This window comes from Symphalangus syndactylus, chromosome 21, assembly GCF_028878055.3.
Source record: "Symphalangus syndactylus isolate Jambi chromosome 21, NHGRI_mSymSyn1-v2.1_pri, whole genome shotgun sequence".
Classification (NCBI taxonomy): domain Eukaryota; kingdom Metazoa; phylum Chordata; class Mammalia; order Primates; family Hylobatidae; genus Symphalangus; species Symphalangus syndactylus.
This window is the reverse complement of record NC_072443.2, coordinates 36,515,710-36,533,083: the sequence shown is the minus strand read 5'-3', so window position 1 is coordinate 36,533,083 and position 17,374 is coordinate 36,515,710. Positions and strand designations below refer to the sequence as shown.

Here is a 17,374-nt window from a genome sequence, read left to right as displayed (position 1 = left end):
TCCTTCTTTCTAACCACGCTTTTCCCCTCCCCTTGGCTGAGATACAGAAAAAGAAAATGACCAGCTCTGTTTCCAGTTAAATAATTTTCTTTCTTTTTTCCCCTTCCCCTTTGTTTTATGACCTCCATGCATCGCAAAGTGGATTACACAATGACATGGAGAATGGGACCCCGTTTCACTATGCTGTTGGCCATGTGGCTAGTGTGTGGATCAGAACCCCACCCCCATGCCACTATTAGAGGCAGCCATGGAGGGCGGAAAGTGCCTTTGGTTTCTCCGGACAGCAGTAGGCCAGCTCGGTTTCTGAGGCACACTGGGAGGTCTCACGGAATTGAGAGATCCACTCTGGAGGAACCAAACCTTCAGCCTCTCCAGAGAAGGAGGAGTGTGCCCATGTTGAGACTGGCTCACCCAACAGAGCCGCCAGCGGGCTCGGACATCGATAGGGCCCCCATGAGACCTGAGCAAAGACCAGCAACCAGGAGCTCCCCGCGTGAGATGATCAGAGATGAGGGGTCCTCAGCTCGGTCAAGAATGTTGCGTTTCCCTTCGGGGTCCAGCTCTCCCAACATCCTTGCCAGCTTTGCAGGGAAGAACAGAGTATGGGTCATCTCAGCCCCTCATGCCTCGGAAGGCTACTACCGCCTCATGATGAGCCTGCTGAAGGACGATGTGTACTGTGAGCTGGCGGAGAGGCACATCCAACAGATTGTGCTCTTCCACCAGGCAGGTGAAGAAGGAGGCAAGGTGAGAAGGATCACCAGCGAGGGCCAGATCGTGGAGCAGCCCCTGGACCCTAGCCTCATCCCTAAGCTGATGAGTTTCCTGAAGCTGGAGAAGGGCAAGTTTGGCATGGTGCTGCTGAAGAAGACGCTGCAGGTGGAGGAGCGCTACCCATATCCCGTTAGGCTGGAAGCCATGTACGAGGTCATCGACCAAGGCCCCATCCGTAGGATCGAGAAGATCAGGCAGAAGGGCTTTGTCCAGAAATGTAAGGCCTCTGGTGTAGAGGGCCAGGTGGTGGCGGAGGGGAAGGACGGTGGTGGGGGAGCAGGAAGGCCAAGCCTGGGCAGCGAGAAGAAGAAAGAGGACCCAAGGAGAGCACAAGCGCCACCAACCAGAGAAAGTCGGGTGAAGGTCCTGAGAAAACTGGCCGCCACTACACCAGCTTTGCCCCAACCTCCCTCAACCCCCAGAGCCACCACCCTTCCTCCTGCTCCAGCCACAACGGTGACTCGGTCCACGTCCCGGGCGGTAACAGTTGCTGTAAGACCTATGACCACCACTGCCTTTCCCACCACGCAGCGGCCCTGGACCCCCTCACCCTCCCACGGGCCCCCTACAACCACTGAGGTGACCACTGCCAGGGGACCCTCAGTTTCAGAGAATCTTTACCCTCCATCCCGGAAGGATCCTCACAGGGAGAGGCCACAGACAACCAGGAGGCCCAGCAAGGCCACCAGCTTGGAGAGCTTCACAAATGCCCCTCCCACCACCGTCTCAGAGCCCAGCGCAAGGGCTGCTGGCCCAGGCCGTTTCCGGGACAACCGCATGGACAGGCGGGAACATGGCCACCGAGACCCAAATGTGGTGCCAGGTCCTCCCAAGCCAGCAAAGGAGAAACCTCCCAAAAAGAAGGCCCAGGACAAAATTCTTAGTAATGAGTATGAGGAGAAGTATGACCTCAGCCGGCCTACTGCCTCTCAGCTGGAGGAGGAGCTGCAGGTGGGGAATGTTCCCCTTAAAAAAGCAAAGGAATCTAAAAAGCATGAAAAGCTTGAGAAACCCGAGAAGGAGAAGAAAAAAAAGATGAAGAATGAGAACGCAGACAAGTTACTTAAGAGTGAAAAGCAAATGAAGAAGTCTGAGAAAAAGAGCAAGCAAGAGAAAGAGAAGAGCAAGAAGAAAAAAGGAGGTAAAACAGAACAGGATGGCTATCAGAAACCCACCAACAAACACTTCACGCAGAGTCCCAAGAAGTCAGTGGCCGACTTGCTGGGATCCTTTGAAGGCAAACGAAGACTCCTTGTAAGTAGCCTTCTCCTTGGCATTGTTCTATGGGCCGAGGCAGGGCATGTTAATGTCTGTCTTGTTAGTTTTGTAAAAATCGTATTGCTAGATGCCAGACTGTGGTTGAAACTGTACTGTGTCAAGAAGCTCAGAAATCTGGCAGAAGAGGGCAGCAGGCCAGTAGCTCCTTCTGGTTTAGTGCCCTACGAAGTTCTGCTCATACAACTCATGGCCCTGTGGTACAAAGTCAATGGCTGGAGGACACTACACATGAGCCCAGGAGAACACCTGTAGTCAGCTAGTCAGCTTCTTCTAGACCTGTAGGGACCCTTCCCCCATTTCTACCACTCTCTTCCAAGGGATATTTCTTTTTTTTTTTTTTTTGAGACAGAGTCTCGCTCTGTCACCCAGGCTGGAGTGCAGTGGCGCAATCTCAGCTCACTGCAAGCTCCGCCTCCTGGGTTCACGCCATTCTCCTGCCTCAGCCTCTCTGAGTAGCTGGAACTACAGGCGCCCGCCACCACGCCTGGCTAATTTTTTTTTTTTTTTGTATTTTTTAGTAGAGACGGGGTTTCACCGTGGTCTCGATCTCCTGACCTCATGATCCGCCCACCTCGGCCTCCCAAAGTGCTGGGATTACAAGCGTGAGCCACCGCACCCGGCCTTCCAAGGGATATTTCTAGACAAAGCTCCCTTTTTACTAAGTCCAAAGGATGAGAAGAATGAAATTCCTAAAAGGGAGTGCGTTGACTTCAGTCACATCTTAGTAAAAGGGTTTCTCTCTGTCTGATTTAGGAAATAGAATCATGTCTATGGGACAATAGCAGAGGTCCCCTCTTTCCCTAATTAGGTCTATATCAACATTGGAGTGCTAAAAGAGGAAAGTGAGACAGCCTGGGTGGGGAGTGGGTATGACTGAGAGTAGAGAAGAGTCCTTGTTGGTATGACCCTCATGGATCCTTTTAAAATGAGCTAGCAGAAATCTTCTCCCCTTAAAGCCTACCTCTCCCATTTCTGTCCAACTACTAGGAAGAGCCAAAGGGTGGAATGTGGGTAACTGAGTTAATTGCTTCAATTTCTGGTACTCTAGAGATACACCTGAATTTAAAATCTAGATGTCAGTTTCTCCAGGGGCTCTGTAAAATGTGTATGTGCATGTGCCTGTGCATCAGTGTGTGAAAAAGGAGACAAGCTGTCCCTACTTGCCCTCAGGCTGCAGTTCTTTGTGCCACTCATGTTGAGTAAGTCACAGATTCATCTCAGCAACTCTCTGTTTTGGCCATCACTTGCCACCACCAAATGAGGGCTTCGGGCAGGAATGAGCCAAATCTAAGGGCAGTTTTTATCAGTGATATGCAAATGGCTCCTTCTCCTCTTCTTGTCTTCTCTTTCCTTCTTTTACTGCCCCTCCAAAATTTCTACCCCTGGATCTTAAGACTAGCTTTTTACTCCAGGCTGTCAAGGAGGAAAAGGATATTGTTACCATTAATTCTGAGTAAAAGATCAATAAATTGATGTTGGGTAATGTGAGTCAGGAATGATTTTCTCAGATGCCTGGGTGAGAGAATCAACTCATGCCATTGAGGGCAGCACCCATCCTCCTGAAGGCACAAGGTGACTACACACCCTGCATTTCTGCCACCAAAAGAGACAGACACTCTTTTCTCAAGGCATTTCTTAGAGGATCTTTTACGTTTTCCAAGCTAGCCTAAATTTTGGTTAATGATCTGGGCAGAGGAACTCTGGTGCCCATTTATCGTACGTTGTTTCAGAAAGTTTAAATGTGCATTTGAAATATTACTCAGAGCAAAGTTCTTTGTGATGTTTATCATGAGTGGGACATATCCCAAATTCTCTTAGCTGTTTACATTGATAGTAGGTCTGTGTATTAGCGCAAAACCTAGCTTTGGTTGATTCTAAGGATTTGTGTGTATGCCTGTGTGTGTTTTGTTATATATTTTTTGTATATTGGTGCAATATCTAACCAGAGCCTTAACGTGTCTATATAAACTTAGGTTATGAGGTCGCTTGGATATTTAAATGGGAATGTTCCCATTAGAACAAAAAAGAAATCAGATTTCAGAGTAAAACTCTACCTGATACTTGAATGTCTGTTAGGGAGCCTCTGGGGGCAAACTGCTCTCTTTGGGGCATGGGAAAGAATTAGTGGTTTGCTGCAATGCTGTCTTGAGTACCTACAACTTTGTCCAGCCACTAAAATACATCACCCAACTCTGTTCATTTAGCCAACAGGGCAGGCAAAATGTTCCTCATGGTCAGGTTTAAAAAAAAAAATCATGGGTAAAATGTCAGGATTGTAACTGTGCACCCATATGGCAAATATTTCCCATTGCTGCTAGCTTGTGAGTCAAAAAAGGAGGTTTTCACAGTGTATCCCTGATATTAGTCATACTTTTCATTTCTCCCTCCTTCTCCCCACTCCCTTAGTCGGAGATCTGAAAGCCCAGCTGGGCCATTCCTGCTTTTAACAGTATCCCTGCTTATAAATTTCTAGCAAATGAAACTCAAATGACAGCTTCTGCTGATGTCATGTGAGGCAAAACAGAAACCAGCTGGAATTGCTCCTGGCAGTGTTGGTTCTTTGGGCTAGTGAGAGAATCAGGTTTGTTATTAGAAAGAAAATACTAACAGAAGGCTTTTCAGACTTTGATCCTATGTGCGCCCAGCTGATCATCATATCAGAAATGTGTCTTCTGCAGAGCTAATGATGTCTAAAGTAAGAATGGATTAGAAAAGACCAAATGAAATAAACATGATACCAAAGCAAAAGATGGAGAGAAAAGAATTTTTCACCAGAGAGGAGATCAATGGGTGAAAAACATTGTCGGTGCCGTTTAGCCTTTTTCACTCGCTTTTCCCATCAAACTTGGCTAATGTTACTTAGGAAGCTCAGTGATTCAATTACTATTCATTAAGGCTTAGCGCTCTCAAGCTGTTTAAGTACGGCTGAGAACAACTACCTCCAACTGGCCTTAACTTAACCCAGTATACTCAAACTGAAAGCAGGTTTACATTCCAAGAAATTATGCAGGACTTTCAGCTCATCTTCTCAGCTTTTCAGTAACCTGGTACTTAACTGCCATTTATTGTAAACCCTTAGTGCTTTGTCTTTATTTATACCATTCTTTAGATGCGGACATATCACATAACTGCTACTTAACAATTACAGAAACGCTAACAGCAATGGTGTATGTAGGTCACAGGCGGATGGCTTCCTATAGGCCTTCACAGGAGCTGCAGGTGGAGCCAGGTGTCCTATTTTTAGATTAGTGTTCACTCTTTCAAACCTCCTGCCTCTTAACCTGTTAATGAAGAAGGGCACATCCTGCCAGGTACTTTGCCGAGACTGTGTGGTTTAATTCTCGAAACAATCCCTCAAGGAATGATTTATTTTTTATTTTATTTATTTCTTTTTTTTTTTTGAGACGGAGTCTCGCTGTCGCCCAGGCTGGAGTGCAGTGGCGCGATCTCGGCTCACTGCAGGCTCCGCCCCCCGGGGGTTCACGCCATTCTCCTGCCTCAGCCTCCCAAGTAGCTGGGACTACAGGCGCCCGCCACCACGCCCAGCTAATTTTTTGTATGTTTAGTAGAGACGGGGTTTCACCGTGTTAGCCAGGATGGTCTCCATCTCCTGACCTCGTGATCTGCCCGCCTCGGCCTCCCAAAGTGCTGGGATTACAGGCGTGAGCCAGGAATGATTTATTAACCCTTTCTACACATGAGACAACAGAACCTGAAGTTACCCAAGATATATAGCTAATATGTGGTGAAGTCAGAATTAGAACTCAGATCCGTTTGAGTTGAAAGCTCAAATTCAGGCCAATCTCCCTTTCTGAATTCTTTTGGGTATGAACTTCCTGTGGGATATGCCATAAAGTGAAGGGGAAACTGAGGAATGATCTTGCCAGTTAATAGATGTGAATTTAAAAAATTAATACATATGAATACAAATAAATTTAAAATTTCATTTTCAACCTTGAGTCATCCAGATAAGTGGTAAAGGATTGCTAAGCACAAATGTGGAGTTTCTGCCTTTAATACACAGCTAGTCCTCTGCACTCAATTCCCTGGCTTTCCAAACAGTCAGTCAAAAATAATAGATTGGATTCCAGTTAACCTAATCCTTCAAACTGGTGTCCATTTGAGGTTGACGATAGTGAGAGTATAGGTGAGCTTATCACCAAAACATTGTACTTTGGGGAGTATAGCTGACAAGCCATCATTTTGCACTCTGAGATCTATTCACGTGTCAATTAACAAGGGACCTCAAATGCTGAATTGAATGAATTCAAGTGCAAGTTTAATAATTCTTTGGTGACTGAATCTCCTGTAATTCAAGTGGGTTAATATTTCCAACTTTACTTCAGACATCTGTGTATTGGGACAACCATCTACTTATTTGGTTTAATTTTAGGAAAGAATTTAAGGTTTCCTGCTGTACTAAGGCAGACTATTAGCTTGAAAGTTATTTTTCAGAATCCTGTAAAAAAAAAAAAAATCTAGCGTTTTGAGCCTAATGCAGTATTTTGAATAATCTGAGACTTAAAATATCTTCCCTCTAGCTTTTTTCCAGTGCTGTTTGCTCTCTTTACTTATGGAAACAGGCTTCCTTATCCTCTGAGGCTCACTGAGCCAACACACCAGTTGGAACAGAAGCCATGAAAAAGAAATACAACACAGGTTTAAATTCATGATACATGCCCTGATTTATTGCCATTAAACTGGAAAGAGGCCAAGTGACAGAAAATAGTGTTTACTGAGGAGCTCTAAGCTGCTGTTTTTAGGAAGAGGGGACTGGAAATGGTTCTCATTTTAAACACTGTCTGAAATACTGCCCAACTAGAAAGTGAATGGGATGGAGATGTCAAAACATAGGGAAAGAGTCCCTGAAATGGGTTCAGATGGTCAGTCTTCTCTGTTTTCTCTGTTGCAAACTTGAGGAGCAGATTAAATGTAAGGGAGAGTGTTTTTACCAACTGGTAAAGTTGTAGCCTGCACCCAGACATTCACAAGAACCAGGGAACCCCTTTGTTCCTGAGTCCCTCTCCTCTCCTCTGACTGGGGTGATCTATATAACCTGAGGAGTGTTGGCCAGCATTTATGCCCCCACCATCTGCAGGACAGTAATAGAGTCTGAGGAACTTACATTCTGCCTGGGGAGATGTGACAGTTATATAGTAAATGAAGGAAATACTTAAATTCCAAGTGGGCGGGGCACACAATAAGAACAGAAATTAAAAGGAGGAAGTGATCCCTGCATGATAGAAAAGACTTTAAGGAGGATAATGCGTTGAAAGAAAGAATCAGATTTAGAGAAGGGAGGGGGCAGGTTTCTGAGGTAGGAGGAGTGACTTGGGCAAAGACAGAGGATTGTGGGTGAATTATTCAGAGGCGACATACCTGTATGTGCTTGGGGGACACATATTTATTTATTAAGAATAAATCAATCTGTAATAAGTTCATGTTATGTTCTTATAAAGATATACAGATATATTTACTTTTGCTCAGATCTCACAACGTGATGAGGTTGGCAGGAAAGTTGTTTCATTGTAACAATGACAATGCTGAGCTTCAGAAGAATAAGTGGATTTATTTAGGCTACAAGCTAGCTGGGAGCTGAACTAGGACCGAAATGACAGCCCCCTGACTTTGACTGCAATTATTCTTTCGCTGTGCCTCTCTGCCCAAGATTCCTTTCATTTCCTAATTTAAACTGGGTCTGGCTCTAGGGGGTAAAGAGGTCAGGTAAGGGAGGTATAGGAGGACATTAGCAAAAGAGAGCCCGGAGCCAGAACGTGGAGGGCCGGAAGTTAGGGAATGAGTCCTGTAAAATGAATGTCACCCCACTGGTGATTAAAGGCATTCTTGGGCAAAGGGTCTGCAGTGAAAATAAACATCAGAGGCACTTATTTATTTAAATGAGATTCCCACTGGGTATCCATGGCCTCATGCCACTATGTATAGAGCTATGTGGGAGAACCTACCACACAGGGGAGGATAAGGTTCTGTGTGATTACATACTGTCTGACATTCTTAATATACACAAGGGGGAGAAGACTAGAGGAGGGTTGAGGACTCTTAAAATCCTGTCATACCATGATCTGTCCACGGATTGTAAGGGTCTATGGCAAAGTATGGTATGAATGAAATGGAATCTATGTATGAATTTGAAGTTACAGAAGCAGGTAATTTTCTGTCATCTAACATCTAAGCAGCTTTGCCCTAGAAACTCCTCTAAATATATTCTAAATATGGCTTATCCTTAATTTAGAATAGGGAGTCCAAAACCGTGAAAAGTAAATCCCTTTCTCTTACCTTTGTTTTTACTGTTTTGTGTTTTTACCTAAACATTCATTTTATTTATTTCAGAATAGTGTGTTTTTGAGCACAAAATAGTCAGACAAAAAGACCTAAAATATACCAACTTAAAATAAAACTTAGGTATCTGCGCTTCCATCCAGATCTGAAGAAATATTTCCATATGCCATAAAGCTAATTAAAAACAAACGAAGCAACTAAAAATACCATCACCACATCTTTTTATAGCTGCCTTAAATCTTGTTTTAAGGCTAATGTGAATCAATGAATAAATTTGGAGAAATTTTGTTTTTCCCCTTGAAAAATTATGTTCCTAAAACAAACATTTCCTACCCAGAATGTCCATATGAGCAGGCATAGAAACACATGAAAAATAAACTAAAGCATGTCTATTTAAAATTAATTATGATCTGAAAAACAAAATAAAACAAAAACTTCATCCCAGAAAACCTTTGTTAACGTTCCATTCAAAGGCTATTGAACACGTTTAATTTCCTTGAGGGAGAGTATTTTGTCATGCGGGGAGAATTCTTAGAAGGGAAAGCCTGCAGGTAGCAATACAGACATCTCTGATAGAGAAAAATAAACAGCAGGATCAAGCTGAGACCAGATTTATTAACCATTTTTGATAAAATATTTGGAAGAGGTACACAGCCTGGTGACTTGCCCTCTGAAAAATGCCAAGCGAATAGTCATAAATTTCAGAAATAGCTTATAAGTTTAGGTGGATAAATAGAAAATTGGTTGATACATTTGAATGTAGCCAAATGCAAGAAAATTGGCTGATAAATTTGTATTTAGTCAAATGCAAAAGTTGTTTACAGAAAAATGATTTATAGAGATTTGCTTCTGAGCTTAGGGATGATGCAACAAAGGGCAAATAGACAGCGTTCATTGCAGACATTGGCCTGGTGATCTATTTGGGATCAAGGATCTCAACAAAGACCTGGTCATCATCACAATAAAATTTCATATCTTCCCACCTCCAAGGTAAGCAGCACTATGCCCACTAGCTTGTGTAGTGTGGAACAGAGTTCTAGCTTCAGCTCAAGACCTGGTAAAATTGGAGAAATCTCAGGGAAGGGCAACTAAATTAATCAAGAGAGTAGGGAAGCTTTTGTATTAGGTTAGATAAAAATAGTGAGATGTTCTCAGAGAAAAGATTCAAGAGGACCTCTTAAAAATAGTGTTATCCTCACTGTATCCAAAATAAATTACATTTTCTCAGATTTCTAGTGACTAAAGTATTTCTTTTGATTGCTTTGTCTTTCCTCCTTTTTTTCCCCAGAATACAGGGGTCACAGAATGAGGATGAAAGACAGAGGGCTAGGTGAAAAATACCAGGTCTGAACTAAAGAGAAGGCTAAACTTGGAGTAAAAAACATCCTGTTGGAAAACTGCAATATCAAAAGACAAACACCACCAACTCTGTGCAGGCCGAATGTGACGATGAATATATTCTATGTGACAAAACGCAGGCCTAAAAGTCATCATAAAACCTTTCTGCAAGCTTTTCTTTTTTTTTTTTTTTTTGAGACGGAGTCTTGCTCTGTCACCCAGGCTGGAGTGCAGTGGCGCAATCTCGGCTCACTGCAACCTCTGCCTCCCGGGTTCAGGCCATTCTCCTGCCTCAGCCTCTCCGAGTAGCTGGGACTACAGGCGCCCGCCACCACGCCCGGCTAATTTTTTTTTGTATTTTTAGTAGAGACGGGGTTTCACCGTGGTCTCGATCTCCTGACCTCGTGATCCGCCCGCCTCGGCCTCCCAAAGTGCTGGGATTACAAGCGTGAGCCACCGCGCCCGGCCCTTCTGCAAGCTTTTCTAATTAAAGTCCTAAATCACAGAATGTTTCGTAGTGCCCAGGGCCTGGCTATGAAACTCTGTTAACCCTGTGAAATGTGAATAATAGTAGTAACCACTGAATTAACCAATATCTAATCAGCCAATGAGAATAATGAAGATCAAAATTAGGAAGGAAAAATAGCATTTATTGAACAATTATTGCATGCCAAATATTCATGTAATGTTCACAGCAGCCTTACCAAATAAGTATTCCTTTGCAGAGTTCACAAATAAGAAAACTGAGATACATGGAGACTAGTAATGGAGGTAAATAATGGAAGTGAGTAGAAAATTCTAAGCTGTCTTGGAGACAAAAAGAGGCCTTTTCAAATGGCCCTTTTTGGCCCTAATTATGCTAACTGTTCAGCAGAATATCTGTACCTTAGATGCAGTCACTACCATCCCTCTCTTCCAAATCATCTCTTTGGGTTTTGCCCCAGTGTGAAACTATCACTATAAATTAGTATTTGTTTGTCTTCACCCACCTCCAGCTGATCACTGCTCCCAAGGCTGAGAACAATATGTATGTGCAACAACGTGATGAATATCTGGAAAGTTTCTGCAAGATGGCCACCAGGAAAATCTCTGTGATCACCATCTTCGGCCCTGTCAACAACAGCACCATGAAAATCGACCACTTTCAGCTAGGTTCTCTTAAACATTTTAATTATATTATTGTTTTTCTCATATCTAAGGTGGGACAAACTTTATGGGAGAGGTACATGGGGGATCCAAAAGAAAATGCAGATGTTCAGAGGGCTCTTTGGTTGTGATAACACAGGTCAGTTTGCCTGCTTATTTAAATAGCCATTCCAGGATGGTTCTGGTTTAAGTTTTCAGCACCGTAAAAAAGAAAAATACGCAAGCACTCTATTGTCTGAAAGTCAGTAAGGTAGAAGAAAATGGGAAAAGTAATACAGTGTGGGAGAGAATCAGAGAGGCATTCAGACACTTTTTCTGGGTACTGAGTCTTCTTGCCTGTCAGCAGCCCCATCTGATCTTCCTGCAGACTCTCTGCTGCAGGTGACTCATTACAGATGGGACTTGCCAGACTCTCGGAAGTACTTGACTCTGGCAAGCCTGAGGAAGGAATTAACCAGAACTGAGAGAAGCTGTTAAGATAAATGAAAAGTCACTGAAAATATGAACTGAACTGCACCCAAGTCCTTTTGGAGAGTAGAAGAATTTGGCTGAATTTAGAGTTTTCGCAATTTTACATATGAATGGTGCATGTGAGACTCATGAGGCGTACAGCCCAGTGTTGGGCAGCTGAGATCTAACTCATTGCAGTTCTCCTGGGAACGTTGCAAGATTTACTGTGATTAGTTAAGCCTCATAGTCAGAAGCCCAAAATATGACCCACCCAGTTTATTTTATAATTATTGCATCTCTAGGGCTTTATTTTTTAAAAAGCTTTTTTTCTTATATGCATTTTCTACTGTTTTGTTGTTGTTCATGGTTTAACTACAAAAAAAAATCCCTTAGAGTAATCCTTTATATTCCATTGCTTGCATATTCTGCATAGTTTCCATAAAGTATATTTCATCTTAAAGCACCTGAAAGAATATAAAATATGTTTAGTAATATATAACTAATTATTTGTTAGTCAACATTTAACTTCAATACACATAACATTATCACACAGATTTTTCTGACGTACGATCTTGGTGTAATTGAAGGCATATCAGTTATATTATGTCACGATAATGCCAACTTGATTTGAATATGGTCTAGCTTTCTAAATCATATTTTTTATTGTGGTAAGTACACTTAACGTGAAATCTTCCCTCTTAATACACTTTTAAGTGCACAATACAGTACTGATGACTATAGGTACAATATTGTACAGCAGATCTCTAGAGCTATCAGTTATGCATTCTCTACTTCAAATAGCCCACCTTCCTCTGAGGTGGCTACAAAAGAAAAATAAATAGCATCTTTTCCAATGTCCCATCATAAATTATTGTGGATTGATGATTTATTTTTGGACATTTATCCTGCACTGTATGTATAATTTAGGGGGAGAACAAGCAAAAAAGGAATTTCTTAACCAAAACAACAATAATGATCATACAAACAAAAGACATAAAATGAATTCTGGAGACAGACAGATTTAAATCCAGGGTCACAATTTACTTGTTGTGTGACCTTGGGCAAGCTACTCCTAAGTCTTAGTTTAGAAGATAATCATATCTATTTCACAGGATTAAATAAGATAGTATACAGAAATGCCGGTCAGGTAATAAGCACTATTATGTGGTCATCCTCTGCATCACCATTTGATCTGGTAGTCATCTGGAGATCAATGAGCTGTCACACTTGTCACTAGAGCACCTATAATGGCAAAATACTTGTTATTGCTTTGTGCTGATTACAGAATGTTGACACACGAACCCTCACAACAGCTCATCCAGATCAGGCTGCATTATTATTCTTGGTGATAAAACTGAAGCCCAAGAGACTAATACTACAAAGCCACATATTTATTGGCTAACTAGGATTCAACCATTTGTTTCCTGGATTTGTCAAATAATAGCATGAGGGCAGTGAGCTTAATTACACTCCAGATGTCCAGAAAGGAAGTAAGTACTCAATCCAGCACAAAGACTGGTGCTGGATAGTGATGAAAGCCCTCACAAACCAGGTGTTCCCAGTGTCAAATGTGTTACCTACCAACCCTTTCACAAAGTGTTCTCATTCCTTATTTCAGAGAAGTTTGGAAAAATCATTACATCTTCCACCTCAACTTCTATATAGTCTCATTATAAGCATCTGGTACTGCCTTGGCAAATTTTTAGCATAATCCTACTGTTTTCTAGACATCTGGATTGAATATGAACTGTAGATGGGCTGCGGGTCTTTTTTTTTTTTTTCTGCCTTATTGGAAATCAGGTATTATGATTTGGGCATTTTCGTCACTGAATGGTAGCCTGAACCTGATTTTACGGTGGGAGATCTTGTATTTTGTTTCTTGTCTAATTCCTGGAAGGCCTCTCTTTCCCTGTGTCATATCCCAGGTTACCCTTATGGGAAAGGCTGTAGCACTTTCAGCCAACACTGGGAGTCAGCCATGGGAAAAAAAGAATTGGCATGAGCCATGGGCTCAGTGAACCAAAAAACTCCAGCCTTGACTGACTTTCAGCTGGAAATCTATCAGATGGCCTTACTTTTCCTTAAAAATAAATCAAGCTCTGCCTACTATTCCAGACTTTTACTGGGCCTTGAAAGCAGGGGCACACATCCAACTACAGTGTGGGCCGTACTCACCAGATGGTCCATCTTGCTAAAAGTATTTGGACATCACTGATGAACCTACAAACGCCAAGAAACTTACCTTAATATTTTAGGCTTTCATGTAAATAAAGTTATTTATGCTTGAGCGAATTCCAATGCCTATCTGGTTTTGTCATCACAGAGTATATTGCATGTGGGGTTTAAAATGGCCTAACACATAAAGGCATTCTTTCTTGTTAGTGATATTTAAAATGTCAGTCTAGGATAGGAATGTTGGGTGTGTATGTTTAGTGAATGGATTACAGGCAAATTTTGTCAGATAGGAAAAAGTTGCTGGCTAAAGGCACTTCATTGCAGAATGAAGAAAGAAGTGGGGGGAAATGCACAGTAATCGTGTTTCTTTCTTAGCAATATTTAGAGAGGAAAAATATTTTAACATTGGCATTTTATCACCAAATTTTAAGAGCTAGAATACACAGGACATTTAATAGGGCAAGGGAAGTTTTTTGATAGCTTCTTTCAAAGAAAAGAGAGTTTGAGGGTAATCAAGAGAGGAGGCAAAGTTCATGGAGGTGGAATATGGCAACAAGGAGAGAGAAAATGTTGATTTCTTACTATCTAATGACTTCATAGGTCAATTTTTAAAATGAGAATGGTAGGCCGGGTGCAGTGGCTCATGCTTGTAATCCCAATACTTTGGGAGGCTGACGTGGGCTGATCACTTGAGGCCAGGAGTTCGGGACCAGCCTGGCCAATATGGTGAAATCCCATCTCTACTAAAAATACAAAAATTAGCTGGTCATGGTGGCAGATGCCTGTAATTCCAGCTATTCGGGGGGCTGAGGCAGGAGAATTGCTTGAACTTGGGAGGCAGAGGTTGCAGTGAGCCAAGACTATGCCAGTACACTCTAACCTGGGTGACAAAGTGAGACTCTGTCTCAAAATAAATAGATAAATAAATCAATAAATAAACAAAATGAGAATGATAGTATACAAATCAGTCTAAAATACCCTTTCTGTCTGATCCTGTTGAAGACAATTGTTCTTTCTGGAGAAGCCTCACAGTCATCAGGATCCACAACAATTCAAAAATGCTGCTTTGCCTCTGGAGCAGTCCTGAAAAACAGACCCTTTGCCCCCAACTTCTCCTTTCGTCAGTGGTGACAGTGCCTGGCAGCTGCCTTCTCTAGACCCTGCAACACTGAGCTGGGAGGAGAGGCTGGATGAGTGCTCAGACTTCCACACAGTGGCTGTGTGTCCCCCTCAGCTTTGATAAGTCTTTACTTATCAATCATTCTGTGCCCTAGAGACTAGAGAGCCTGTCTCCTAACCTATTCAGTCTTCTTAGTCCACTGCCTTTGCTGTCTCCAACATCAAGCATATCAGTGTCAAGACCAATCCCTGACATTCCAAGGGGGAAAAGTGCCTGACATGTCAAATGTACAAAACAAGTATTTGAAGAATGTAGTGGAGGGATTGGCTCTTCCCATTGTAGTTATCAGATAAGGTATTGAAAATATCAGAGAATTTTAAAAAGTAGGTTGATTTAATGGAGGGACCTTGAAAAATGAGTAGGTTTTTTTTTTGATAGGGTAATGACTTGATCAAGGTATTTTTGTTTTTGTTTAATTTTTCAAAGGAATACTTTTTTAAAATTTTCAAAGTCAAAGCTATATAAAAAGGTGTACACAGACAAGTCTTGTATCCTTCCTGACCCCTCTACCCTGCTACTCCCTGCACCCACAGGTAATCATTTTTGTAATTCCTTATTTATTCATTTAGTACTTTTTTAGACGAATACAAATAAATACCTATATATTTTTTTCTTTTTATACAAAATATAGCGTATTATATATACTGTTCCACACCTTGCTTTTTTCACTTAAAATATTTCTAGGAGATCTTTCTTTATGAGTATATAGCAATCTTCCCCATTTCTTATCAAAAAATTGTGAGATTGTCTCATAGTTTAAACATTTTGTCCATAGATAATTGGACGATTTTCAATATTTTGTTCTTATACATATATCACACATACATAGAGCTATATATGAACAAGGTTACGATTAAATTGTGAAATTGTGTGTGCATCTTTCCAACAGAGTCTAAGAAACAGGATTGTTAGACTAAATAGAAAATGTAGTCTGAGTGGATACTTCCTGATTTCTCTCCATACAAGTTGAATCATGTTGCAATTTCAACAGCAATGTTTAAATGTCTATTTCCCCAGACCTCTCCAATTAATGTGTGCGATCAAACTTTTGGATACTTTTGACCAGTGTAATATGTGAAAAATGGTATCAGTATAGGGTAATATTGATTTGCATTTCTCATCTTGTGAGTATGATTGAACACCTTTTCATGCTTCGGGAGCATTTATATTTCCTTTTTAGTGTTCTTTGCCCATTTTTCTATTGAGTTGTCATTTTTTTCACCTCAATGCGTAGGTACTCTATATATATTGGAAAAAAATTCAGACTCCCACCTCCCCTTTCTACTCCAAGATAATGACTCATTTGTTTAGGAATGAGGTCCAGGAATCTATAGTTTAAAATGTTGCTCAGGTGATTCTGATTTGCTATTAGGTTTGATTTAGAGCAGAAGGCTGGGTAGAGGATAAGAGGTGAAGAGAGGGCTAGAAATGTATTTTGGCACCTGAAATTAGATTTCTAATACCAAGACAAAGAATTCAAACTTTATATGTAAACCATGTGAAGTCACTAAATATTTCTGAATATATTTTTCAAATATATTTATAACTTTAAGATTTGATGGAGTCAATCTGTAGGACAGCAAATCACTTGGACAGGACACACTCTTTATTAATAAGACAAGTTGCTCTTTCTAGAGAACAAGTGATCAGGAATGGCCAGGGTAGTCCCACCTATCAGTTTAATCAGGTCACTCATCTCACAGTGGGGCAGTAGATAGGAAAATGACCCACTCATAGAGTAAAAGAGGAGTAAGCAGATCAATTGCAAAGTAATTTAAACTTACCTATTTCCAATCAAAAGGAAGTAAGTTCCAAGCTGGAGGCCAAGGTTATCCTAACTGAAATAACCTGCCATGGACTGCTCAGCACTCCTGGCAGTGTTGTTGAGAATAAAAGCAATTTAGCTTCTGCTGGCATCTACCTCCTGGCTTATGTAAAGCACAACCAAGAGAGTTTTGGCCCCTACTGACTTCTTGAAAAGAATAGTTATATTTTAAATGCCTTACAAATATGTTTTATTTAAAAGACCTAATGCATGCGAAACCAATTTTAGAAAAAAATACTTATGAATGTGTTTTCTCAAATTACATTAGACTGTGTTGCGGGTTCACGAGATCAAAGGAAAGTGTGAAGGTTTTATGGTGGGTTTTCTACACAGTCCCAGAATCACTCACCTTATCTATACCTTATTACTGTCTTTTTCATGTGATATCCTTCTTATGGGAGAGTTCTAGTGATTACCAAATCTTTACTGAATGCCCGGGTTGTATGCTAGGAACTGTGCCAGGCTGAAAGGATATAACATGTGACCAAAACTCAGTCTCTATTGTTGAATTACTCATATCTAGGGGGAAGACAGATGTGTAGACAACTGGTTGCAATGCAAGGCGATTAGCATTATTATAGAAGAATGCCAAAATGTTGAGTGCGTAAGTGAGGTAAAGACAGGTTTCACAGACAATAAGAAGTACTCATGTGGATAGCATTCCAGGAAGAGACGGCACGTTCCTGCAGACTGAAAATAGAGGGCTGGAGCATAATGTATGGAGGAAGAGTTAATAGATAAGATTATAATGCCATAATGATCTTGTATGCTATGACAAGGATTTAGATTTTCTCCTCTGGGACAGTAGCTCTTTGTCTTTAGAGTGCATAACAACTACCCAGGAAATTTTTTAAATGCGGATTCCTGGGCTTCAGCACCGGTAATTCTGAGTCAATTGATCTGGATCCAAG

General features: G+C 41.5%; 1 protein-coding gene across 4 annotated transcripts in view; it reads left to right on the top strand.

The window, feature by feature from the left end:
* Positions 1 to 17,374, top strand: part of CCDC80 (coiled-coil domain containing 80) — a 151,198-nt gene that overhangs the window by 114,792 nt on the left and 19,032 nt on the right. For 3 of the 4 annotated variants that reach the window (XM_063630029.1, XM_063630030.1, XM_055258987.2), the window contains 2 exons: positions 140 to 2,028; positions 10,683 to 10,839. In XM_063630029.1, the coding sequence (XP_063486099.1) occupies positions 140 to 2,028; positions 10,683 to 10,839 (2,046 nt within the window). Of the gene's footprint in view, positions 1 to 117; positions 2,029 to 10,682; positions 10,840 to 17,374 lie in introns of those variants that run through there. The other variant, XM_055258988.2, reaches the window with a different exon arrangement.